This window comes from Rhinolophus ferrumequinum, chromosome 22 (genome assembly GCF_004115265.2).
Source record: "Rhinolophus ferrumequinum isolate MPI-CBG mRhiFer1 chromosome 22, mRhiFer1_v1.p, whole genome shotgun sequence".
Classification (NCBI taxonomy): Eukaryota; Metazoa; Chordata; class Mammalia; order Chiroptera; family Rhinolophidae; genus Rhinolophus; species Rhinolophus ferrumequinum.
Window position 1 is genome coordinate 17,112,712 of NC_046305.1, and position 27,724 is coordinate 17,140,435.

Below are 27,724 nucleotides of genomic sequence, written 5' to 3' on the forward strand. Positions count from 1 at the left end.
CGTCAACCCACGTCCCTCCCTGAAGAGCCAGGCGTCCTTACCATCAAAGCTTCGAGATGCCATGGGTCGTCCTCTTTGGCGGCTTCTAGACACTGAGCCACTAGAGGGCATCGGTCCCGGCAGGGCCGGACGGTAAGCTCCAGGCTACCGCCACGCTCTCAATGGTGCCCGGAAGGGGGCGGGGTGGCGACCGCAGTCCCTTTGGCTGAGGCGCAGCGGTGAAGGCGGGGGGGGGGGGGGGGAGCTGCACGCGTCATCAATCTGCGCCACCCGACTCCGGAGACCCTGGGTTTGGAGTGGGAAGTGAGGTGTGGGAAGTCCGTCGCTTTCTGATGAATTCATTGGCTGTGCAATTGGGATCAGAGGGCACTCTGGCCCCAAGGAGGCTGGTGCTTGCACTCTAAAGTCCCTTCTCAGGTGGACTGACAGTGCGACAGATTTGTCTGCCACGCGTGCACATTCTTAGTACAGGTGAGTCAGCCTAAGCGTGTAATTCGTGTGTGTGTGTGAGGGTTGTGTGTGTGCATTAGGGTAGAGAGCTTCCTTTTCAAGGAAGAAAGAACAGAGTGTAGGAAACATATGGACAGACACTACAACACACTCAAATCCATTTGTGACAAACTCACCTTATTTTAAACGGCTAACGTAGGTGCTTTTATTTTATTTATTTATGTATGTATTCATTTTTGGTGGCGCGGTGGTAACAGTGATCCAACAGGCATTTAAGGAACCCAGTTCATTTTTCAGGAAGATTTTAAAATGCTAGGAGGAGCTGGATCACTGTGAGTAACCTTTGTTTTTATGTTTTATGATAACACTGCATAAAATGTTATCTTTTTAAAATTGAACAACTGTTGTAGCAAAAGTTTTTAAACAATTCTTAAAAACCACTGCTCACTCTGTCACCTTAAGAGAACTGCTTGTTTCCAGATTGTACTTCTGTGACTTCCGAGCTGAATCGGTAAATGGTTTTCTTTTTGATTACTCTTCTAAAATTTATTAAATTACTTATTGAAAATAAAGCATGAGTAATTCATTCTGCAGTTCCCACAGGACCAAGCCTTTTGTGAACATCAGTAGGGAACTTAAGGTTGATTCCCCCACCCCAAATGTTTTATATAAGCACTAAGATTGTTGGTATGTGCGGTACTGTACTATGTCCTAGGTCCACCGTATTATCATGTTATTGATCTACCATTTGGAAAAATGCAGATATTCACTACTTGAATTCTCAGAATCCTAAAATTGGATAGGTTTTCAGATCTGCTATGATTGAAAAAATTGAACTCTATAAGGCAAGCCACACCTTTTTAGTAGCATCATTCATAAAGGGTTGTTGACTACATTTAAAAGTTTTGAAGGAGCACGAAAAAAATTACCTGACATTCAACCAGATTTCATAACTCAATAGGTTATCATCCTCCTACTGCACTCAGTTTCTCACATATTAACATGGCTAGTAGATGACACCTTGGAAGAAATAAGATTAGAAAATCACGTATCATAACTTTGGAGCCATGTCACTGCTATTTCTTGAAAGAATTAGGAATTATTAGTCCAGAAGCAAAGGAGTAGAATAGCATGAGGAGAGGTGAATGTACAGAAATGCATACCTTAAGGTACTACTAAAAGTGGAAAGCCCTTAACTTTGTAGAGGAATTAATGATTTGGACAGACAGTTTTAGTTCTAGTTCTAAACAAAAGTAGTGTGCAAACCCATCTTATTGCATGGTTGTCAGAAAAGAGGTAGGAAAAAATTTAATACATTTTGAGGCAACACTGAATGGACTCTTTGAAAAAATCAGCATCTAATAGGCCATGTCAAACTGGAACGAATTCTCTGGGCTTTAGTTTTAGAGTGATGTCACTAACTGGCAGTTTCCTGGTGTCAGATATGTAACCCTAGCACGTCAAAGTTGCCTTGACTTTATTTTATAGCTTTTTTGGATATCATCTATTTACATTTTTGTCTCCCACGCTGAATGTGAACTCCTTGAGATCATCATTATTACCTAACTCTTTTGTTCAGCATCTTTGGGTTTAAGCTACAGAACCTCGAATCAAAGGACCATAAGGCAGGAAGAGGAACACACTGGTTCTCATGCACAAACTGGAGAGAGAGTGCAGAACAGGAGTTACCCTTAATAATGGTTTAATAGAGAGATTGGGTATGATTCCTCAGTATGAGCAGATGTTTAAGGGCATGGATTCGAGAGCCAGACTGCTTGAGTTTAAATCTCACCTTTGTCACTTAGGCAAGTTATATTACCTTTCTTTGTTTCAGTAGAAGATACACAAATGTTCGTTATTACTGCATTCCTATTTCCATAGTGCCTGTTGTATGTACCACAAGTTACGCAAGCAAGGGCAGAGGTCAAGTACTAGTCATCGTATAATCACCTGATAACAATTTCTACCACGTAGTAGTTCTTCATAGTATGCTTATTGAGTAAATGAATTTGGTTCTGTCTACCTCCCAGTGAACAAATCAGGAATGATCATCTTTTCCTGTTTTAGAAATGAGCCCACCGAGGCTCAGCAATATATTATCAGAAATAACTAAGGAGTAGTACATCTGAAATAAGAAATCAGGTATGTTGACTACCAACTCATGTCCTTTCCTTATCCCAGGTATGGAAACAAGTTTCATCTCTCATGTCAACTCTGGTTGATTGGTAGTCATTTCCTGCAACAGTGTGTGGAAAATTCTGAAGCTACATTTGAACGTTGCATGTAAGAATACCCTACTTACTAAACAGTCACTGCAGGGTATGGAGTAATTGGGTGGTACCACTTCTCTCTCTATACTTTCCCCACGAGAAAAACAGTGCAGGTTGTATTTTTTCTGTAAAAATGCGATGTGTTTTTGTTTTTGTTTTTTCCTTGTAATTTAGGAAATTGAATTAGTTCTCCATAATGGGAAGAACCTACATTGTAGAAGAGAATGTTGGCCAGTATCTTTTAAACATCAATCTCCAAGGAAAGGCTTTTGTCTCTGGTCTTTTAATAGGACAGGTATGTATCTTTTACTGTGCATTTATTGATAAAAACAAATTACCTGTTTTAAAGTTAACAGTAGAATCAAGATGATGGGATAGAGGGATGGAATGTAGAAGTAAATTTAAAAATAGATCTTTGAGGGACAATGTGGAGAAGTAGTAGGATAAACCTAGTCGAGGTTTGGTTTGCATAATTCAGAACACATGCCCTTCTGCCAAAATATGTAGAAACTCCAAAATTTTGACAATTTTATTCCCATTCTGGTTTGTCTTATCTCAGACTTGTAGCAACAGTGGTCACATATTTTGTTATATATTATAGTATCTATCTTATTGGATTTTTTTTTTTTTATAAAAAAACATTGATTCAGTGGAGAGGGAGGGAAACGGATTGGAAGAAATTTGAAAATTAGACAAATTCTATTTCTCTCATAGAGTTAAGCCTTAAAAATCAATACAAAATGGAGCAAAGACTTGGGCAGTTACTTTAAAAAGCTTGAGCACCAACTGACTTATTATAATTGAAGGAAGACTATGTTAATCAGCAGGGAGGACTGAGTAGCAACACAAAACAACAACAGCAAAAAAATGTTTAGACAGACATAGGCACTTTGTCTGTATCTGTCTAAACATTATTTAGGAGAGACAGTACTGTGGCCCAAGGACTTGTTTTTGAGGCCTAATAGCAAATAAAGTTCTATTGTGACAATTTTCTTTCAAAATTTTATCACGTTGCCTTAGAACCTTCAAATGACATAATCAGTTTTCTTTGTTCTGATTCTGTCCGCCTTTCCAAGCTCCTCTCTCTTAAATTTGATGCCCCGTTTTACCTACTTATAAAGAAAGCCCTGAAGGACTCATGTGTTTACTCCCCTTCATGGTCACAAATCTTAACTTGTAAAACAGAGGGCAGACCCTGCACTGTTCACCTGGGGAGTAAGCACCAGACTATGTAGCCTCTCATTAGAGAGCCAGACTGCATCTCTGGCAATACTCTGAACTTCTTTCTGATTCAGGTTACTTAATATCTACTGTAGGGCTTTTTTTGCTAAGAAGTATTTATTTAAGTTTCTTTTACTTCCCTTTATTCTAAAAGAATTAAGGGAAGAAGAGTCTCAGAGAAAGATGTGATTCATAAAGATAAAAAGTCAGTGAGAAATACCCTCTTCCAAACTTGCCCTACTGCACATAGACTGTTTCTAGAGCTCAGCAAAACCACCATCTGACAAATAAGTCTTAGGATGTCCTTTCCAGGCTTCCTTCATGCTGTGTTTTCATCTCTTCCACTGTTTATGTATTTCTTCTTCTTCTATCCCAGGGTTCATCACTTTTCTCTCCTTCCCCTCAAGCTGGTCTGTTTCCTACTCGTAGGGTCAGTTTCCTTTTCTTTTCAAAGTCAGATTTTATGAAAGGAAGAGCTTTCTTAACACTTACTTTTTTCTGTGTGCATTTGAATGTAACTCTCTGGAAATAACTTTTATAGAAATAATTTATCTCCTTTATTTGCAATTCCAGGATGACACTAATGAGAGGGATCTCAGGTCATGTATGAGGATGACACACGTTAACATGTATCATCAGCCTCATTTTTACTCTTTCTTTAAAGGAAACTTTCACAGTAATGAGACTGAGCTATTAAATATTCCTAAATCTATCTTTGGATTCCCCTCTTTGGTTACCATTTAACCGCTATTCCAACTGAGGAACATAAATCCGATAGCACTTCAGTTATGTGTCCCATGTCCACTTCGTTTTTCTGTGGACACACATGTACAGGTTTCCCATTATCATTTCAGTGAAAGTAAGACACACAAGGTCATTTGCTGCTTTATTTCACTGAGTTTTTGTATTTGCTGAATGATCCAATTACTTAAATTATTTAGGAAATAGCATAACTAGAAAACTGACCAAGCGTGTTCATTATCTTTTCATTTAAATGCAGTTCATTCACTCCTCCAGGAAGCCATTTTTAATGACCACTATGTGATTCATATGGATGTGCACATAAATGAGGGGCTGATATTAAATATATTAAAAGATAACATGTGAAGACAATTTTATAAGGCTATCCATGAAAATTGCATTCTCTATGTATTCCATTATAATACAGGTATTAACAATTTAGGCTGCTACAGATATTACTCAGTTTTTTAAATATCATAAGAGCTCTACATTCCTCAGTGAGATACCACTCTAATAAGCTTTTTAAATTTGTTTTTAAGTGTTCTTCACAAAAGGATTATGTGATTCTTGCCGCTAGAACACCACCCAAAGAGCAACAAAATGAGAACCTAAAACATTCCAAAGCTAAGTTGGATAACTTGGATGAAGAATGGGCCACAGAACATGCCAACCAGGTAATCATATTTTTCTCTGTATATAGTTAAGTTTGTGTTTATTGACTGACAAAAATAAAAGCACTGTATCCTCAGGTCACTAGAGTAGGATTTCAGAGTTCTCACTCTTAAGTTTTCAAAACTTGCATTTTCTTACTTGAAGTTAAGTAACCTACCCAAGACTACAAAATAAGTAGTGGAACTGGAATTTGAACCTGGGCAGTCTGACATTCTAAGTCTGACATTCTAGTCTGACTAGTCTAAGGCAAAATTGATATTTTGTGTAGCTGATAGTGGAAGCCACTGAAAAAAATTTCAGAAGATATTTCAGTCTTTGATCTCATGAAATAGGGGTTTGTTTATTGATGTAGCTAAAGGGTGTCATTAAATGGCTTTATTTATAAGGTAATTTTAAGGTAAAAAGTTCAGGACACTCTAGGAAGACTGTGTACATAATCACATTGCATGCATCTTGATTGTCATCCATTTCTCAGTGTTTTAACCAGTTTTTCAAAGCCCCTGCCCCAGTGCTGTGCATGTAGTTGGTACTCAGTAGGCATTCGCTGGTTTAATATTTAGCTTCTCAAAAACAAAGGATCGCATATAATGCCAAACACTTATGGTAGCTAATACTGTATTTCTATTTTTTAGGTATCCAGAATGCTACCAGGGGGACTTTTAGTTCTTGGAGTATTTATTATTACAACTGTAGAAATGGAAAATGATTTTCAAAATGCCCTGCACAGAGTAAGTCTGAAATATCAAAATTCTTAATATGATCAAAGATATATCTTATTTATTTGATCATACACATATATAATAATCCTAGGCATGATTAGATTAGTGTTGTGTAATTCTTTACACTGAGATTATATTGAAATAGATTTTTCCACTTGGTTGCTTGGCATATTATGTGTAATAAATGCCAATATTTGTATTTTTCAGTCAAAGCTAGTTATTTTTAAATAGTCTTTACTTTATAGGTCATTTTTTACTGTTGTGAAACAAGTTACAATGATTTAACTGATCGTACAATAGCATTATTCTGCTGGACCTTCCATTTAGTTCCAACTGATTGCTATAATATGAAATGAATAGGTTTTGCAATTCTTCACTGTTCAGTTCTCTCAAGATTCTGAGGGTAAAACAAAGTAACAACAATCAGATACTTATTCCTGGACAGAGTATCATGAATCCCATTTTTGTTTGTTTGTTTTATTCCTACATCAGTGAATTGGGTAACATAGCCTAGAAATAAGTATGAAGTTTTCCCTTACGCCCAAACCTAAAGCAAATTCTACAGTCAGCTTTCATCTCTTTTACTACTCAAAAAAGTACTAAAGTGAGCCTTTAAAAGTTATTTCCCACCTCAAGAGAGAGGATGTGCAACACCCCGCAGAATCTAAAAAAAAAACCTTTTTCTAATAAAAAAGTGTGCAGCAAAGAATCCCAGATGCTATAGCTTCTTCCAGTTTTATAACCTTTCCTATAAAACATCCCATCGTCAAACTTTGAGATTTGTACAAAGGGAAGAAAATGGGGATATTCCCCTCCCTTGGCAAGTTATTCGACCTTCTGCCATCTTTTCCATTTAAATAAATGTACATTTCACAGTTGTTCATCCTCCTTGATATTTTGAAATGCAATCTAAATCTTTGCATATCTAATAGCATTGGTTGTGCATCTTTTTGTGGTTGGTGCTGGATTGAATGGGGTGAATATGGGCTCAGTGCTAGAGAGGTACAGTCAGGTCCTCCTTCCTTTGCTTTTGTATCTTTCATTGCGAAGAAGCATATGAGACTTTATAGAGGCACATAAGACTTTAGAAATGCTATATTAATTACTGAGTTTTAATTATCTGACTTTGTTTCCCTTGTCCTGCGTTGAGGGACATGATGAGAAATAACCTTATAAAACTTGTCAGTGTCTCCCATAAGGTCGTTGCTAAGAACTTTGCTATATTACATAATACTGTCTTTGGAGAAATTTCTTTTGATATCATTATGAGGAAAGTTGTGCCTCGTCTGATCAGTTATTTGTTTCCAGCTTTAAGGGCTATGTGAATTAGGTAACTGATTGGGTTTCTCTGTGCACATTATTGTTAGAAAGCTGAGTCAAATTTATGGCTCCTCTCCCCATATCAAGTATAATTCTTATTTCTGGCATGCATTTATGTCACTATTTCTGATGTTTTTCACTTTTATGTTACTGTATTTTATGTGTTCTTATATATTTCCTTATATCTGTTGTGACTTTAAATAAATATTAAACGGGTGACTGCTCCAATTTTGTAAGTTAAAAATCACTTGTCATTTCTCATTTTAATTAAAATAAAGTGTTTATTCTAAACTTCACCCAAATGTTAATTGCCCAAAATTAATTTTTCATGTCCAGTTGATTCTTAATGACAGTGAATTATATTTTTCTATTTAAAACCCAATTTCTATATTTCCCTAAAAATGAGATCCAAGTGGTTAATAATCAGTTTCACTTTTTCTTTTGAAAAAAATTTAATGATAGAATCATGGAATTTTAAAGCTAAATGGGGGCTTCAGGATATTATAATTGTCCTTTTGTGTACTCACTTTTCTTGTTAAATTTTGCATTCAATTGGTGTGTGTTTTACTCTTTCAGCTAGTATTTGCTGTGGAAAAATCTATGAATAAAAAGAGACTGTGGAATTTCACAGAGGAGGAAGTCTCAGAACGAGTGACACTTCACATTTGCTCTTCTACAAAAAAGTATCTTTTATTTAGGTGTTTATGTTTTAAAGCATACAATACCAAAATAATGTTCCTGCAAGTTTTCCCCCCCAAACATTTATTTTAAAATCATTAAAAAAAATAGGGATCGTTTGTAAGTTTTTCTGTAAATAACACATAATTAGGACTGCCAATAATATTAGGTTGGTACAAAGTAACTGCAGTTTTTGCAGTTTTTAACCTTTTAAACTGCAATTACTTTTGCAGCAACCCAATAGTAATAATGGTTGTTAATCCTTTGTCAAGGTTTGAAAAGAGTTTGAGAAAGGTGGCAAGGACTGGGAATTCTGAACTCTTTATTAGCCACCAACCCCTGTACATTGAAGCACAATCGGTCTCCTACAGAAAAGTAGACACCTAACTGACAGGCAAAGTAATACTTTTATTATGTTAAATTTTTACCTCCAACTGCTCTAGATAAAATATTCAGTGCACTGAGCTGGACATTTAGGACATCCAAGAGATTTTTATGTATTGGCCAAGATCAAATGACACTAAAGCCTGTTACAAGGCCTCCTTAGCTTCTTTCCTCTACATCTTGCGAGGGCAAGAGTGCCTCCCGAGCAAGAAGCAGCCTCTCTGGGGGAATGAAGCAATACAAGGGTCCAGTGAATTAGGACTTGCAGAAGACAAAATTCAAAAAGTGACCATTCCTGCAGAAGCTGGGCTTTTAACTTCTTTGGTATTTAAGTAGAGTGTTATATGTACACAACCTTTGACCCAATAAACATTCTCAGGCTTGACTCTGTTCAAAACAGCATTCCTGTTATTATAGAGGGTGTATATTTGAGGAGTTTTACAGGTGCTTTCATTCTATTCCTTGTGATTAGCAGGATTTATAAGTAGTGGGAAATAGTTTAAAGCACCACAAGTACTGTGGTCAGAGCAGTTTATACATACATGTATTTGTACAAAGACATACGTGTGTATATAACTGCATAAAGTGTGGTATGATTTGATAAAAACTCTTGTGATTATTTTATTTTTATTTGTGATTGTTTATTTTCTTTTGATTATCAAGAATTCTTTTTTGGTCATTTCTGTCCTTAATTGTTAAAGAATACTTTGTCGAACTTATGATATCCACGATCCAAAGGTAAGAAAAATTGCTCCTTAAAGATTTTTCTGTGTTGCAAACTATTTTTAAAATAAAAATTCAATTCTTTATTTAGGTTTAATAGTTTTCAATGCTATCACTTGCTATTGATGTTCACAACCACCTATAGTTGGGTTTTTTTTTGAAATATGGTTAATTTCATTACAGGCAAGGAAGATTTATGGGTTTTTTAATTGTTAAAATGTTTTTGTTAAGCTCCCCCTGCCTTATTTATATGTTTAGTACTATGTTTGAGAGGCTGCTAGTAAAAGTGTGGGGGCTTTTGGTAATTACAGTGCCTAGTAAGCAAGCTACTATATCTGCAGAATCCATACTAACCTTTTACTAAGGTGTCTAAAAGCAAGGTGAAAAAGTAACTTGGCTGTATTCTGTTAGCAAGGTTAGGACAGAAAGGAGAACGTCTGGTAATCACTCGGGGATTATTTGCTTCGTATCAGAAGCTACAGATACGAACTAGAGGACCAGAGGACATCTCAATTCTAAACATGGACCATGTAATCCTTTTTCAGCCTACTGCTGGGAAAGGGAGTTGCTAAGTTCAGTATTCTGAAGATAACTGAACTTACATGCATGCTTTATTTGTATTGAGTTCTAACCTTTTGCCCTTTGATGAAAGGCCAAATTTGTTAGCTATCAGTTTGTATGAGGTATTAGGTAGTATATATTATGTTTTATTGATCCATGTATTTTACCTATATCACACGTTTTACATTTTTCTCTCCTTTCCTCGCTGCTGAAGAGTTCAGCGAAACCAGCAGATTGGAAGTATCAAAGTGGACTATTAACTTCATGGCTTTCTTTAGAGTGTACAGTTCATATTAATATTCACATCCCACTATCTACTACTTCTGCAAGCTATTCTCTGGAGAAAAATACAAAGGTATCAGGGTAAAATGAATTTTCTTTACTGATTGTGAAATAGGTAATGTGCTTTTATTCTGGGTGTACTATTTATTTCATAATCCTCAATTATGATAATTGTTATGGGTAACTAATTTATTACCCCAGCCAGATTAGAAATTTAGAAGTGGGATAATGTCATAATACTAATATATTTAGCATAATAGGTGCTCCATAAATATTTAATTACCATGTAGTTATATACATTTATTAAATATAGTTATGTAAAATATAATTATGTGAGAAGATACACAGTTTGGTCTTTTTGCTTTTTCTTGGTCATTAGTTTTATTTTTCCTTTTCCAGTTCCTTTTTAAAATTTCTATGCCATTCTTTTGTTCATATCTGATTTCTCTTTTCTCCTGTTGAAGGAGGCAATGGAAATTGCTTATTTTTTTCTCATTACTGTATTATATATTTGTTTGAGGCTCTTTCTCTTTTTCACATTTTTTAAAGATAATGGGAATTATTGAATCTTATTTGACTGTGGTCATGTAGTTATTAAGCCTCCTAAGTCTGTGCTATGAATGTTAGTTTGGGATAAAGGCTAGAAAAACTATTATTAAATATGGGTAAGTTGCCAAAAATTGGGGATACACTTTTTTGTTGTTTATGAGACTGAGTTTAAATACCACATTACTGATACTTAGAGATTTGTAATGTTTTAGTGTATTAGGTGGAAAAGTAGACTCTAAGGAGTTTAATTGAGATGCTTTTGTATCTGAAAGTTATCCTTGTTGTGTTTCTTTTAAGAATGGACTTGCACGTTGGGCCAAGCAAATAGAGAACAGTGTTTATTTGATTAATGGACAAGTTAAAGCTGAAGATGGTGACCTACTAGAAGGACAGGTGAGTTAAGAAAAAATCATCTTACTTAAGAAATTGTGCTTAAGGAAAAATAAAAGATGACTTTTCTTTAGTTCTTTGGTCCTTGCCTTCATGAAAACAGTTTTCATGCACTTCTTATTCCTAAGGTCTTTTAAAGTAAAGGGCAAATGTTTTTCTCAGAAAATGATACAAGATGATTTCTGAAATAATTGGAATACTAACACCTGAAAAAGAGAATACCATTTAAATTCCATCTAATTTCCAAATTGTAAACTGCTTACTTAAAACTAAAAGGCACGTGTTCTGCCCTGATAGCAGTGTAAAGACTGAGAATGGCCATTTTATGGGAGGGGTCTATACGGGCTTCTAAATTCGCTTTGATCTGAAGAGAAACATTGATGATCTCTCCTTTTAGAGCAAGGGTGAGCGAACTTTATTTAAAAAACCAAATGGGAAACATTTTAGACTTTGCAAGCCATATGGTCTCTGTTGCAACTATTTAGCTGATGTTGTAGCATGAAAAAAGCCACAAACAATATGTAAATGGGTGATCTTGGTTGTGTTCCAGTAAAACTATTTATAAAGACTGATGGTAGTCTGATTTGACCCATAAACCATAGTTTGCCAATCTTTGCTTTAAAGTAATAAAAGTAGAGAATTAATTACTTCTAAGAGTACACATTACTGATACAGAATATACAGTCACATGTCTATAGAAAAATCTAAAATAAAACAATTAATGACTGTTTTTCCTCTAAGTTACATAGTATATGTAGAGTAGTTCCTGAATTATATGTTCCACTTCAATCTCAATCTAGTTTTTTAATCTTTTTCTAGAAAAAATCTCGAGGAAATGCTCAAGTGACTAATCCTTTTGATGTCAGAGTGCTGACGCAATTGGTAAATATTTTTAAATCCTACTTATCTAAAATACATTATTTTTTAGAATAACAATAATAAAATTGTTTCTGTTTTTATGTTTATAATTAAGAGGCAAAGAATTTTAGAGATATAAGAGACTATTAAAAAATGTCTAGTTCTAGGAAAGTTATTCCCAAGAAATATTATTTTAAAACATTTCAGGTCTTTTGGCCCAAGGCTATTAAAATTTTAACATAAAGTAGATAACAATTAAAAAGTTTTTGTATGCACAGATACATACGTGTGTGCATATGCATACATTTGTGAATGTGTGTGTATAATATTTTGGGTTGTATGTTTTATGGGCAAAGTAGTAATTCTTAACACTTTAAAAGTAAAAGATACGTGCACAGATGTGCCAAGATTTGTCATACACTTCATTTGAAGTAGATTTATACCTCCTCTGATTTGATAAATCACACAGTATTAACAAGTTTTATATTTTTATATAGTTATTTTAAATTACACATCTCTTGAGAAATTAAAAGTTGGATATCTTAAAGAATAAAAAGTTAAAGCCACTAACTATTCCTAAAAGTATGCATGCTTTTGATTTTATCCTTCTTGAAACTGTCCTTGAGAACAGACTAGAAAACTTTTCCTTTCAATATTATGCTGGAAATGTAAACAGAAGTATTACCAGGACTTGTATATTTTTTTTAACGAATGAAATAAACTTCTGAGGATGTTTTAATTTCGTCTTTTTCTTCTCTGTTTAGCAGTAGAGCATTACTAAATTGTCATTGGGTTTATGCCACTCAACATGAGTTCTCAATTTGTCTTCTCAATACCTTAAAAGTATTTTTAATCTTTTTCTACTTCCTTTTGATTTTAGAACTGTCCTTTGTGTTAAGGCTATTCTTTTACCTATATGCTTTTTACTATATGCTTACCTGACCTCTTGGTTTATGAAACAATTCTGTTAAAATTTTTTTAGTGATAAAACTGCAATTGATAGATGTGGAACTACCAAACTGCAATTGGTAGAGTGGAACTATCTACAGAAGAGTGGACGATAATATCATAAGAGATAATTTATTGTGACGATGTTCAATATTATATAGTGTAGTATATTTTTGTCAATCATTCCACTGATCAGCCAGCTGGAAACTTTAAAATGACCAGTATATAAGCAGTCAGTAAGTATTTGATGCCACTTTCCTCCCACTTAGCCTCCATCAAGTTTTGTTGATTTTTTTCTTTGCGTTGTTAAGCTCATCTTTTATTTTTGTTATAGTCCCACTGCCATTAACCTTACAACATTATTTTACCTACATTATTTCAAGTAAATCTTAACGGGTCTCTCTCCATCTACTCATTCTTGTCCAAAGTGATTCTTTCTCGGAAAATCCTGATACCTTTGTTTGTATATATCTTGGCATAGCTTCCATATTTCTAATCTATCCTGCATATAACTTCAGATTATTCTTTCAGAATTGCAGTTTGCATTCATTCACTTGTTCATTTACTTATTAGTTTTTTTCAGAAAATATTTATTGAGTGTGTATAAGGGTCAAACACTGATTGTGTTATTCTCCTTCCTTAAAATTCCTTAATTGTTCTATATTGACTAGTTAGAAAAGTGTACTTCAAGGCTCTTCATAGCCTTAGCGTGTGTTTTCATTATTTTCTAACTTACTATTCTAGAGATATGCTTTCTATGCCTTTAAAATTCTGTGTATTTCTTGAGCCATGTGTCTTGCCAGTGCCATCTTTTCTCTGTCATCCAGACTGTCAAAATCTTACATGGACGTTAAGATCTAGCCCAAATGCTAGTACTTCTGTAAGGTTTTTTTGGTCACCATTACCAGAGGGATCTTTCTTTTTTCAAAATACCATTATCATTATCATAGAAGTTCTTCCACATATGAGCAAGTTAGGTCCCCAATGGCTTTTCGTAAGCTAGTTTGTTCCTAAATCCAAAGAAACCAGGAGGAGTTGACGTCTGTAGAATTCAGATACATTTCCACCAAAACGAATGAGCCAATCCTTATATTAATATCGTTTAAAAACTCTTATCCTTGGTGTATGTGTGTATGTAGTTTTTTATAGAATCTAGTCCATTTTGGCAGACCATGCCCTAACTTATATCATATATATGTCATAAATGTATTGTGTACTACAAAGCGTATATTATAAATTGGATATTAAATATGTAAAGTAGGGCATTATTTTCCAAAATACAATGGTTTCACCTATAGTAAAGTTCTGCGTAGTGGCTGAGGGGATTCCATTACTCCTCCTCTATCCCCATGGTTGTTGTATTAATGATCTCTGCAAGAATCATAGGAAGCTTATTCCAGATAAAGTATAAGTATTAGCATTGTCACTCTGCTGCTTGGTTTGATCATAGACATATTTTGAACAGACTTGAAACCGTTTGAACCGTTTGGTCTATCACAGATTTTTTTACCGGTAAGATCTCGATTGTGTGTAAGTTTCAATTCTTTAAAAAAAGTAGCCTTTGCCTGAATTATATTAACTATCTGTGCTCCATACAGAAGTCAGTCGATTTCTTCACCATTTTCCTCATCACTTCCTGATTGGTCTTCGTTGCACACACACACACAGTGAGCTCTGTTCACAAGTTGTATGGTTTAGTTTTGTTCTTCAGAATTGATCCTATGGTAGAATGGTTTATTCCAGGTGTACTTAGCACATATTTTTTGTGTCCATTTATTTTTTTATCATGATTTTTATTTCCATTGTGATTTTATAGGCCTCTAGTAGTACTTTTAATGTTTCAGTGCTCTCGTTGTTTTGGCACTTATTGAAATGATGAGGTTAAACATGTCTGTGAAACATCTCAAAACCAAGAATGAACTTAAACTAAAGAAAAATGGGACTGTGAGATAAAAATGATGGCTTAGAACCACCGATGTCATTTTCTGGTACAGGCTTGGTTGACTTGCTTTTTTTTCTGTCATGGAGCATATAACATTACTTTCAGTCTATGAGTTGAGAGTGTGTAAATAAATGAGTGTCTATACATTGTAATTTTACCATATTTATCACATCTTGCTTTGCATTCCAGTTATTTTTGTGCAAATCTTATATTGCATACCTTAAAACTCCTACTAGATCATGTCTTACTTATACATCTTTTCATCTTAATAGTTGAGTATTCTGCAAATAATCTATTTTTAGTGAATATATTGATTGAATATTGGCACTTTAGATGGTTGTATTAGTAAAAAAAAATTTAGATGTGGTTGTGTTTAATTTCAGACTACATTCAAAATACTCACAAAATAATATATAGTGCTATGTATTGTCATAAACAGCGTTAAGTAATTTTTAGAAAAAATGATCTGGACCTAAATAAATAATGAATAATAATGTTTCGTTCTTCTTTGAATACTCAAAGTAAAATACATTTCCCTCAATCTCTAACATAGTCACTGGTCCACGTAAATATAATCATTGTTTGGTTCAACACCATGATTCTAATGAACTATCAACAAAGATAAAGATTTTGTATATGCAACATTTGTGATAAACATTAATTTCTAATATATCAAATTTAATGTGTAACTATTACAACTGCTACTAGAAGTAATTCATTTTACTGACAGGATATCAGCAAAAATTTCAAAATACTAACTCAATAGAAAATAATACCAGGACAGTTACATAATACCATTTTTACAAAACATTTTTAAGTGGAATAGAATAACTAACTAATGTGTTACATTGTAACTAATGCAACAAGGTACATCTTGTAGACATTTCTGCCTGTATGTCTGTCCTTGCTTGGTAAAGAGGGATTTGGGAAATAACCCTTAACTCATCAGAGGTCTTCCCCCTTTTATTATATATTCATTTTGTAAAGATGCTAATTCTGGCTCAGTGGGGTTGTGGAGATATTAAGTATGATTAATGATTTCTGTGTGGGCAAACCATAAAGATAAAAGCTATTTGTATTGGTTGAATAATATGTTTGCTGAGTTTACCTCTTAGAACCGTATAAGATCATGGGAGAGAAGAATGCTAGTTAAACATGTTGAGCATCCATTGGAAGATCTTTAATAGTCAGAACCACCTGTTCAAGGCAGGTAGACTGAAAAGATGGGTGCAGTTGGGCACCTGATGATCACCCTGAATACAGGGTCTGATTACTGGACCCACAGGCCAACTTGTGGCTCTTAGAATAAGAGAAATATGAAGACTTTGATCATTTATGGTGAATATTTTCAAACACTTGGTTCAGTAAAAACTTCCTTCCCACTTTATGAAATGGCTTCTATAATGTTTAAATGTTTTATATAGTTAATAATATAGTTTATATAATTAGTAATGATGTAATAGTGGGCATTGGAACTGAAACTGATTTTTGTCTTTCAGCTTCTGAATTCCGACCACAGATCCACAGCCACAGTCCAGATCTGCAGCGGCTCTGTAAACCTTAAGGGTGCTGTGAAATGCAGAGCTTACATTCATAGCAGTAAACCCAAGGTGAAAGACGCAGTGCAGGTACAAAAGGATTGGCTGGTATATGAAAAACAGAAGCAAGTTAGCGATATGTTCAAAAATCCTGAAATTTTATCTTTTTCAATCTCAGATTTCAGAATTATTAATTTGATATTAACTAATAAAGGCCCAGTCTGTTGTGCAGTCCAATTATACCATGAAATTGGTCCCCAAATTTTCATACGTATTTTATGCCTTTTTTGAAGAGATGGTTACACGTTTATTAAGTGTTCCACAGTTCTGACATATTAGTACGTTTGAAATAATTTTTTCTGAGGAAATTGCACTTTTAAATAACAAGAAAAGTATTCAAAGACAATTATTAGGTAGTGATCTGTAATCAATATAATTCAGAAATTTTAAAAATGATGACTGGCACTTTTGTGATAGTTATACATTTCCTAATTTGGAACACTGGCATTATTTGTTTACATGTAAAAGTTCATTAATTCATTTGGTTTTAATTTACTATTTAGATGAGATAGGCAATTTTGCTTTTAAACTATTAATGTTTTCATTAGCATGTTAAATAAATGTACATTTTTAAAAAGGAATGATGTACCAGTTGTTTTAGTGGACACGATTATACAGGGAAACCAATTATGTGTGGGTTTTTTGGTAATAAAATAATGCAAATCTAAAGTAACAGATTTCATTTCTTACTGTAATTTGTTTTGTTTTTCCACAGGCAGTGAAGAGGGATATATTGAATACTGTTGCTGATCGTTGTGAAATACTTTTTGAGGATCTGCTTTTGAATGAAATTCCAGAAAAAAAAGTTATGAGTATAAAATTAAGTACTTTTTCTATATGTGATCAATTGATAGGGTGTCAAAATAGCTATGTCACCTTTTATAACTACTTATAGTTAATCTTTTATAACAATATGTCATCTTTTACTTTTCTTATTGAATGAAAATGTTTCAGTTGTCACCCGCAAAAATGTTTGTGAAGATCTTATAATAACAAATCTGTTAACATTTAACAATTTCTAGGAAGATATTTTTTTAAATTCTATGCGAATTTCTACCAGAATGGAAAACTGTGTTAACCTTTTAAGGCTAATTTTTAAAATGAATATCTGTGAGGTTTTTTAAGAATTTATTCATAATCAAAATATTAATTTAATTGAGTATTATATAATAGATTCTTTAGTAGGTATTAATTTGTGGTATATATACAATTGATCTCTTATTCTTACCAAATTTTTTTGTGTACTAGTTACTGTGTTTCCCTGAAAATAAGACCTAACCGGAAAATAAGCCTTAGTATGATTTTTCAGGATGACATCCCCTGAACATAAGCCCTAATGTGTCTTTTGGAGCAAAAATTAATATAAGGCCCGGTCTTATTTTCAGGGAAACACGGTACTTCTCATCTATTACTCTAATAGATTTTATTAGATTAAAAAACGGCTGAGTCATAGTTTCTTAACCTTTTATAACAAGTCTGTCTTTTGTGAAACATAAACGATATCATTTCCGTAATTTGTATTAAAAATCATTTTATTATTCAAAAAGAAAATTATAATATTGAGTATGCTTTTTGAAGCTACACATTCATCTCCGCCTTCCTACCATTCAAATGAGAGCGGATTTGTAATTCACAATTCTTAAGTACATAATAGAAACATACATATTAGCTTGTTAAGGGAATATTTTTGTTTCTAGGAAGAAAGCATAACTCCTCTGTATAACTAACTTCTTTTAGTACTACCAATAGCCCGTATATTAGGTTTGGTGGGCTAATCATAATCTTTTTTTATATTCTTAGTATCATGGATTCCTGGATTGCCAAATTTAACATTTGTCCTTCCCATATTTCACAAATAACCCTGAAGTTCTGCCCACTAATAATGTATATTTGCTGAGACATGAATTGGAATCTTACAAGCAGCAATTGGGTTGAGATTTTTGTTTTGGCAACTGTGTGAAACCTGGCGCCTTAGCCACCCACTAGGCCTAGCCGCGTCATCTCATTGTGGCTTTGTTTTTCCTACTTGACTTTGTGTGTAATAGAGCTCTTGTGGTGTTAAATATTCCTTCACTTTCTGAGCAACAGTACGGTTACAACTGAACTGTAAATTTTAGGATTTTCAATGACATGGGGATATATCCACCATTAATACCAAGTATGTACCTTGTCACATTACATACTAACACATTAGTTACATACTCTATTCCATTTTAAAATGCTTCGTAAAAATGGTATTATATAACTGTCCTGGTATTATTTTATATTAGTATTTTGAAATACTGCTGATGTCAGTAAAATGAATTACTTCTAATAGCAGTAGTAATAGTTGCACATTAAATTTGATATCGTAGAAGTTAATGTTTATCACCTAAGCCCAAATTTTTCAAAAATGAAAAAATATTTTTCGCTGTAATGGAGTGGCTTTTGATGCCTATGTGAAGAGATGAGGCTGTAGTTTGGTGGAAAGAACAAAGATTGAAGTTCTTCGGTGGTTTGTCTACTTTGACACTAGTGGAATGACTTCAGGCAAATGGTTCAACCAATCTAAGCACCCGTTATATTACGTGGAAAACAGGTTACAGTAGCTGCTTTTTGAAGCTGTGAGATTAAGTAAGATGGTATTTTTAAAGCCCCTAATACAAGTTGGTAAGTCAATCCCTCAGTAAGTGGTGGTTCCTAATTTCAATGTGTGGACAATTTACGTGCTACAGTACAAATTGCAGTAATAGGAGTTTACAGCTAGGAGGCACTCTGGTCAAAGAGTAAAATTATTCTTCCAGTTAAGAAAACAAGGAAATAAGCAGAATCTGGCAGGAATACATAATTTAAGTCATTGCATTTCCTGTGACACTTAAGACATTCTTCATCTTCTGTTTGTGGTTATATAAAACTACCACTAGTCTCTTGACAAGGAAGTGTAGGTTACTTATCAAAGTGAGCGCTATTTTTCTCCTTGGTCTATACGTTGGTAGCTTTTTAAATCATATCCATTGCTAAAAGAGGTTGTTCTTTACACAAAAATCTTTATTTTTCTGTTGTTGTTTTTATTTATTGATTCATTGATTGATTTTTTTTCAATTACATTTGACGTTCAGTATTAATTTCAGGTATACAGCGTAGTAGTTAGATGTTTATATAATTTACAAAGTGATCCAACCGATTAGTCTAGTACCCACCTGGCACCATACATAGTTGTTGCAACATTATTGACTATATTCTCTCTGCTGTATTTTTCATCCTCATGACTATTTTGTAACTGCCAATTTGTACTTCTTAATCCCTTCCCCTTTTTCACCCAGGCCCCAACACCCCTCCCATCTGGCAACCATCAATTTGTTCTCTGTATCTGAGTCTGTTTCTGTTTTGCTTTTTCCTTTATTTTGTTCTTTGGAGTCTACATATATGTGAGATCAGATGATATTTGTCTTTCTCTGTCTGACTTATTTCACTTAGCATACTACCCTGTAGGTCCATCCATGTTGTTGAATACACAAAGTCTTTATCTTTGTTGATAGTTCATTAGAATCATGGTGTTGAACCAAACAATAATTGTATTTACGTGGAACAGTGACTATGTTAGAGATTGAGCGAAATGTATTTTACTTTGAGTATTCAAAGAAGAATGAAACACCGTCATTCGTTATTTATTTAGGTCCAGATTATTTTTCTAAAAATTACTTAACGCTGTTTATGACAACATATAGCATAATGTTGCCCCAGAAATATTAATTCTAGTTTACAGCATTTTGTATGTCTATTTATCAGATACTCATTAAGCATTTACTCTGTTGAAGGCAATGTGATACACACAAATCCATGACCACATTTTTTTCCTCAAGAAGCCTATAATCCTATTTGGAAGACAGACTGTGCATGCATTATTAATTATGCAGAGCATATAATAAAGTCATAAGAGTAACTCAGAACTTAAAGATCAGAATAATAAATATTAGTAATAAGAACGGGCAAAGGGAAAATGAAAAGGTAGCAAGATGGAGTTGGTAGGGAGGTGAGTATACAAAACATACATCTTGATGTCCTACACGTGCTTGATATCGGGGCTGGGTAGCATCGAGTAAGGTAAAGTCAGTGATGAGATTGTTTTGTACATACATTGTACAAAATTGTATGCTGTTACGTCCTATAGACTTGATGTAGCTGGGCCACTAATTTGGCTCCAAACTTGCATAAAGAAGGGAAAATCTTATTTACAAAATTCAGTACTTGTAAAGTTAAAACAAACAAGGAGAGCAACAATTTCTGAGACCAGGGACAAAGTTTTCTCTTACCGTTGTTATTCCTTCATAGGACAGTGGATAATACAAGCACATATAATCGACAGTGTCCTCACAATGAAGGCAGTCACAAGTTTCTGTTTCATGGAATTATCTTCTAGGTCCCTTGCCAGGGGTGTTGAGGTGAAGCAGGATTCAGTAAGAGCAATTTTGTGCCAGATCAATTAGAAAATGAAAATACCTTTTAGATTTTATTACTATTGGTATATGATGCTTTCATGTACTTATATAGATCATTGATACCAGTGACAGACCTATCTAAATATTGATAATGTTTCTTCTCCTTTTAGATTCTGAAAATGAGTTCCACATCCTCCCTCACCGAGTTTTTGTCCCCATTCCGGGATCCACTGTAATGTTATGTGATTATAAATTTGGCGATGAGTCAGCTGAAGAAATCAGAGACCATTTTATAGAGATGTTAGATCATAGGATTCAAATTGAAGATTTGGAAATTGCAGAGGAAATCAACACAGGTAATTATGTGATGTTATTTAGGGACGTGATTAAACTACTGCTAAGATTCCCTATGAGACACCTAGTTTAAATACCATGTCTTTCGATTTTCCTAAAGCTAGTTCTATTCGACACTTGGGAGGCATTTAAAAATGTGTCTGTTTAATTTCTACATATATAAACATGCAGTCAGTGTTTTCCTGGAAAACTGTACCAAAATTTAAGATACCTAAGGTTTTTCCAATCTACAAAGTACATCTTCATAAAACAAGTTTATTCTTAAATGGGTGGAAATACATAATTTTAAGGTTATTTTATTATAAGAGAAGTTTTCTCAAAATCCATTATCTTGATTATTTGGTTAAGTATGATGTCACAAAAATTTTTTAAATACTTTATTAAATATCTTCTTTATACGATTTGCCTTTATTTTCTTCTCCCCTTCATATAATTGGGATACTAAGCTGATATGGTCAGTTCCAAAAATTAGATCAAGAGTGTTTTTATAGAGCATAGATTTGCCATACTATCTAAATGTATAACACATTGTTTTCCCTTACCCATCACTTTCACATTTGACCTTACACTTTGAAGGGCTGTTCTTTTTTGTTTTGCTTTTTGCTTTGTTTTTGTTTCTAGTGAGAGCAAGATATGAAAACATGTCTATAAATAAATGTGTATGAGTATGACAGTTTTCCTGGAACATTTAAAATTACGTGATAAAAGTAATTATTTGCAAATATTAGTGATATTGAATATGTAGCCATTTATCAATCTTGAGATTTCTGATATAGTAGAAAATCTTTAGGTTACCTTTGAACATGGGTGTTTATGAAATTTCAATGTGACAATTTTTAAGTACTTTTTCTAATTCTAATTTCTTAATTATTTATCTGCTTTACTATGCTCTTTTTTTGAATCTTAAATAAAGCTCAACTGAGTGAGTGATTGATTGATTACTATTTGTTGATTACCTATTATACATTAGGCATTAGGGTTCTAGAGGTCAGATAAGTAGTTCTGACTCTCAAGAAGCTCAAAGTATAGTGAGAAATACAAAGAAATGGGTTATTCTAAAACAATGTGATTAGTTCTATAATAGAGGTATGAATGGAGAGTTATCAGAACATTTAGCACAGGCCCTATCGCTATGAAGGACTCAGGGAACACTTCTCAGAGCAGGTGACATTTGAGTTCATTTTGAAGGATGAATACAGAAGTAACTTGAGGCTTTTTAGGAATTGAACACGCATCAAATGTATTGTGGCCAAGAATATGACTGGTCTAGAGTTATATTTGTTGAATTAAAAGGAATGATTTAATAATTAGTGTATTTTTAATGGCAAAATAACAACATTCCCAAATTATGGGATAGGGTACAAATAAATGTAAGCATTTTAATAGAAAAATTAAGTGCTTTTACATAAACATCCTATTGGTTTAGAATTTTATTCACTTATTCATTCATTTACTCATTCATCCATTCATTAATTTACTTGAAAATATTTGAGGAGCATTTGAAATCTTGCTTCCTGGTGTATGTCGTTAGTTTGACTCAAATAAACTCTTATAAAAATGCAAAAAAATAAAGAAAAATTTAGATGCATAATTTTACCAAGATAGGATGTTGACTGAGTCCTGGTCTGCCACTTACAGCTGTGTAATCTTAAACTTTATTAAGCTTGGATTGTCCTATTAACCTTAGATTCTCTTGGAGTTGATATGAGAATTTAGTAAAAATATTAGGGAGAAGACTTTCTAAACAGAAAGAGATACAAGAGATACATAAATGCAGCTTGATATTAACGAATTATAAGACTTTAATTACTCTCCTGAATTATAATGAAAAACATTAATGTTAAAATATGAAAGTAATGTTTTATAGTGTGCATGGATTTTCCTAAATATTTGAAATTAGGATTTTTATGTAAAATAAATGATAAAGAGTGGAGTTCACATGTTTAAATTTAAAAAAATCAAAATCAATTACTATACATTTAGTAATGTTAAACTTGCTATAATTATCTGGCTTTATTTTCTAAGTATTTGATGTTATTATTTGCTTGATTATTATTTAATTATTTCTGTTGTATAATATAGTTGCCAAGTAGTTGCTATGTTTAAAATACATATTTTGCCAAGTAAATATCTTAAAATAACATACTTTTAAATGACTTAATAAGGGATGAAGAACAATTTGTTTGTCAAAATGATTCATTTAAGATGAGGGTTAACTATGGCTTTAAAATTTCTTAGATGCATTAGTCATCTTGTCGTAGATATTATCTTAATAATTCAGATGTACTTCATGCTAAAAATTTGGAGACACACCTTTAAAATCTGATGAAACTCATCTTTATGAATTCTGTCTTGATATCTGAGCTGAAATTAATTTTTGTTGTTTGGTTAAATGCTGATATTTTAATTATAAAGAAAATGTAATACTGAAGATGTATTTTTTAAGCTAAGTAAATAACTATAGTGAAATCTCATTAACTTAGTATTCAGGGATGCAGAAGACAACTAACCAAGGAGTTCAAGTCCTAACATTTCATTTCAAGCTTTTAAATAGTCCTGCCTACCTATCAACAGCTTGGAATGAAATCAGACACATGTACAACTTTGCATGCATTCATCAGGGCCCTTGTTTTCTCTTTTGTTGACAGTTGATTAAGAAGGTTATTTTCTTAACATGATTAATTTAGTATTTGTCTAAGTTAAAATTACCTGATTTTAAGGCATGGTTAAGATCTAATTTCCTGTTGAATTATGTTACTTGCATTTGAATTTCAGATAACATATTAAAATATTGGTAAAATAACATAGTGTCTGAGATTTGAATTAAAAGCCTACAGGCCCCCACCAAAAACAAATACAAGTAAGTTTTTATCACAAGGCCTTATTCATCCTTGGGAAATGCTCTTCTTCCGTAAAATTACCTTGAATTGGTATCAAAAAACTGGATTTTTTATGACAGATTTTAAAACGGAAGTAGCAGAGCAATGAAATGCAATGTCTTTTTGTATAGAAGCAAATTATTTGTGCAGAGGACTTGACCTACTAGAGCATGACCTTCACATATAACAAGTCAGTATTAAATGTGTAAGTAATATCATTACAAATAAAACCATTTTTGTGCTCTTTATATACACGTACTCAAGTAAAAATATTCTTGTAGCAAATAGATGTAATTTATGCATCATCCATTATTTTTTTTTATTTGTTATCTGATGTAACGTTTTTAGTGCCCAAAGAGAAAGCTTCTTAGCAGTGATATTTGCTAATAGAAAAGCCAAAGTGTGTGTGTGTGTGTGTGTGTGTGTGTGTGTGAGCATGAATAAAGTTGCACTGACCATTCAACTTTTAGACCTATAGATGAAGTTAAAGAAATGTGAAGCTGGTGGGCTGATGTAGTGTAGAACTAAGGTGTTCTGGCCATTGAAAAAACTAGAAGCTGTGGACATATAGGAGACCGAATATTCTAGAGACAGTTCATAATAAGAATTTGTTTGCCTTCGTGACTGATTTGATACAGGGCGTAGAAAAAAAAAAGTGTTTTGTGTATGTTTGCTTGTTTTTAAAATATTTTAGTCATATGCTCAAAAAGGATGAAAAAGAATGGTGGCTCTCTTGATTCTGATGAGGTAAATTCTAAGAATTATGTCTGAAAATGAGCAAATTTTTCTTCATGGGAAGTTGATGAGAAGTAGGCAGTTTTTTCTTTTTCCTTCATCCATTTTGGTACCAGAGACATCTATTTCAGTAAGTTATGTGTATCCTTGTGGGCCTGTGCTAGTATATTAGAATATACACATGTCTATAAGGACATTTTAAATTCAAACAATAGGCTCTTTTGCTTTGAATTTAAACAGTAGTATTTACTGTCTCTCACTACTGTGTGGTTCTCTTTTCCTCTTTGTAAGTAAAGGGATAAACATGAAGTAGTTGCTTTCAAACATAGTTCCCTAGAGTTCTAGCAAACCACACTCTACTGCCACCTCTGAACATCTGTTTTACATAGTGGAATTTTCCGTCAGACTCTTTAGCACGGGGCGGGGTGGGGGTCTGTGTGCTCGCTAAGGATGTTTGCAGTTCAAACACTTTTAATCGGTGTTAAATTTAGCTAGGCTAACATACACAAATTATTGTCAGCATAATGAAGCAGAAAGAAAACTTGTATTTGAATTGTCAGCCTGCTGCCTATGGCTCTCAAATGTGCACCTGGCTCATCAGGTTTTATTTTCTATCTGTAAAATGAGCTAATATGCTTGTGTTGCTTAACATTGAGTTGTTTTAAGGTCAAATTTTTGATCATATTTTGCTTGTATATTTCAGATTTACATTAGATCAAAAATCAGCAAACTTTTTCTGTTTCTGGGGCCAAATAGTTAATATTTTAGACTGTGTGGGGCACATAAGGTCTGGTCCATGTGCTGCAAGTTTGGCCCATCAGCTGCAGTTTGCTGATCCCTGCTTTTATTAATATCTAATTATTTGAAATTATTAACTGCCAAAACCAACAATAAGAATGATAGAAGTTAATCCCAATTAAGAGTAAAGGTTACTCTGCTCCTAGATAGTTTGATATTTGGTATCAGTTTATTTCTACTACTGTATAGTAAACAAATTATAACTTGTGGGAGTCATTTGGAACTGGCTTTGTGACTCTCTAATTTCATTTGGTTATAAAATCACATAAAGTATTTTTAAAATTATGTCAGTTTCCTATAGTATAGTCCATGAAATATAATTCACCTGCATTTGGTAATGAGCAAATTCAATGTTATAAAAAAGTCAAGTTGAAAGAAACTGGAGTTCATTGTGTATGTTCGTTATAATGTTCTTCTTTAAAATTCATTTTAAAATGGTAATTATTATTTTATTTAGGATTTATGATTATTGTCCTCTTGCAGCTTGTGTGAGTTCCTCTATGAATACTGAAGCTTCATTGGACAACACAGACGATGAACAACCAAAACAACCAATTAAAACTACAATAGTATTGAAAATTCAGCACAACATAGGTATTTTATTTCTTTGTAACATTGAAAAGATGGTATTTTGGATTTGAGTTTTTTCATTTAAAATTATTTCATTTTATTTTACTTAAAAGTTCTAGATTACGTCAATGTTTATTGAGCATTATGGAAAGTGCTAGGCCCTGGAGATAGAAAGATTTACCAGTAATGCATTATCCCAAATGTCCTCAAAAATCACACTTCCTATTAATTTTTTTGGGTGTTCCAGAAGTAAAACATGTTTTCAGAAGAAAACCTTTTTGGAAGTCAATTAGTATGGTAGGGCCCATGTTTTCCAAACTGGTGTCCCCAGAATTGCTGTTGCAGATTTTGATATGTGTTCCATGAAAAAAGTCAAATTGAAGCCTGGAAATTTATAATGTACTTTAGTATTTTAAAGGTCCAAGATAGTGTGCTAATCACTTTCACATTTTTCAGACTTATTGATCAAAAAACATGTACACTAGCATTTAGTAGAGTGCCAATTGGAGAAATGCTTTATAAGCATTAAGACTTTTGACTAAGCCAGAGTGTTTAGTTGTTTTTCTAAGTCACTTATTCATTAGATAAACTTAAGTTAGTTAATTACCTAAATTCATTGTAGGTGTGTGTGTATGTGTGTATGTTTGTGTCTGGACAACTCTGGTCAGTTTTGTTACGTTTTAACTTAACAAAAATCAGGAAAAAAAATGAGTTAGCAAGCTAGAATTACTAACTCTTAGATTTTATAAGAGTAGAATCTGAGTTTTTGTAGTTTTCAATACTGTTCAAATGACTTTGCATTTTTGTGATTGAGAACAACTTCACATTGGAGGTGTCCTTTTGGCTTAAGCTAAGTAGCATGAAAGAGCTAGAGTGTCAATATAAATATTTATAGAAACCTTTTAAAATATGTGTTAATTTTCTCTTAGATGTGTGTGAATGCACACGTGTGCAAGAGAGACACTTTTTTTTAATTTAAGATTTTTATAAATTGGTGAAGTTTATGATTACCAGTCTAATCTTTGCAGTCTGTTTTTTTTAACTTGCTGTATTTTCCTTTAAGTCTTTGCTGGTTTTTAGGACATACATATGTGTGAGTGTGTGTGTGTGTGTGTGTGTATTTTGTTGTTGTTGTTTATGCCCATATGTTACCTACATTTCAGAGCCTAGGATCAGTTAAGCCTCTCTTTGTTTATTCCATTTCCATTTCCATTTGTTTTATGTTTGTTTCACTTTTAGGTGTGATTGCAGCATTTGCAGTTGTGGTCATTGCTGCGGGTATTTCCTTTCATTACTTCAGTGATTAGGGTGAGGCACAGAGAGCTTCCTGATCATCCAGAGAATGCTGACCAACGATTATGAATAATAAAGATGCAAACAATCCATCTGCATTTAACACAGTAGCAGCCAGATCTGCTGCCATAATGCCTATTAGGTGTGTTTCTGACTAGAATGAAATCACCAACTGCCTTGTTTAGCCCTGCTTATATTGTAGGTGGCTCAGGCTTCCAAAAATAAAGTTATGCATCTAGATGGAAGCTGCATGTAACAAATTATTATTGTCTATTTTTTTAAAGTGTTCAGAATGGTGATTTATTTTCACAGATTTTAGTCCTCTTGATCTAGATGACATATTCATCAGGACATGGAAAATTTGAATAGTC

General features: G+C 33.4%; 2 protein-coding genes across 5 annotated transcripts in view; one reads left to right on the top strand and one right to left on the bottom strand.

Annotated features, from left to right (window-relative positions):
* Nucleotides 1-212, bottom strand: part of TPR (translocated promoter region, nuclear basket protein) — a 60,060-nt gene extending 59,848 nt beyond the window's left edge. For all 3 annotated transcript variants that reach the window (XM_033093672.1, XM_033093671.1, XM_033093670.1), the window contains exon 1: nucleotides 42-212. In XM_033093672.1, the coding sequence (XP_032949563.1) occupies nucleotides 42-111 (70 nt within the window). In that variant the 5' untranslated portion in view covers nucleotides 112-212. The remainder of the gene's footprint in view (nucleotides 1-41) is intronic.
* ODR4 (odr-4 GPCR localization factor homolog) lies at nucleotides 1-27,598 on the top strand. 2 transcript variants are annotated; one of them, XM_033093678.1, is made up of 15 exons: nucleotides 1-132; nucleotides 2,632-2,733; nucleotides 2,895-3,015; nucleotides 5,222-5,356; nucleotides 5,987-6,082; nucleotides 7,970-8,076; nucleotides 9,157-9,193; nucleotides 9,954-10,094; nucleotides 10,868-10,963; nucleotides 11,780-11,842; nucleotides 16,208-16,336; nucleotides 17,022-17,112; nucleotides 20,895-21,080; nucleotides 25,974-26,084; nucleotides 27,300-27,598. In XM_033093678.1, exons 3-15 carry the CDS (start codon nucleotides 2,917-2,919, stop codon nucleotides 27,365-27,367), a joined length of 1,359 nt encoding a protein of 452 aa, XP_032949569.1. In that variant the 5' UTR covers nucleotides 1-132; nucleotides 2,632-2,733; nucleotides 2,895-2,916; the 3' UTR covers nucleotides 27,368-27,598. The 2 variants fall into 2 exon arrangements, with proteins under 2 accessions (XP_032949569.1, XP_032949568.1); XM_033093677.1 differs by lacking the exon at nucleotides 1-132 and adding an exon at nucleotides 260-471.
* The last annotated feature ends 126 nt before the right edge of the window (nucleotides 27,599-27,724 follow it).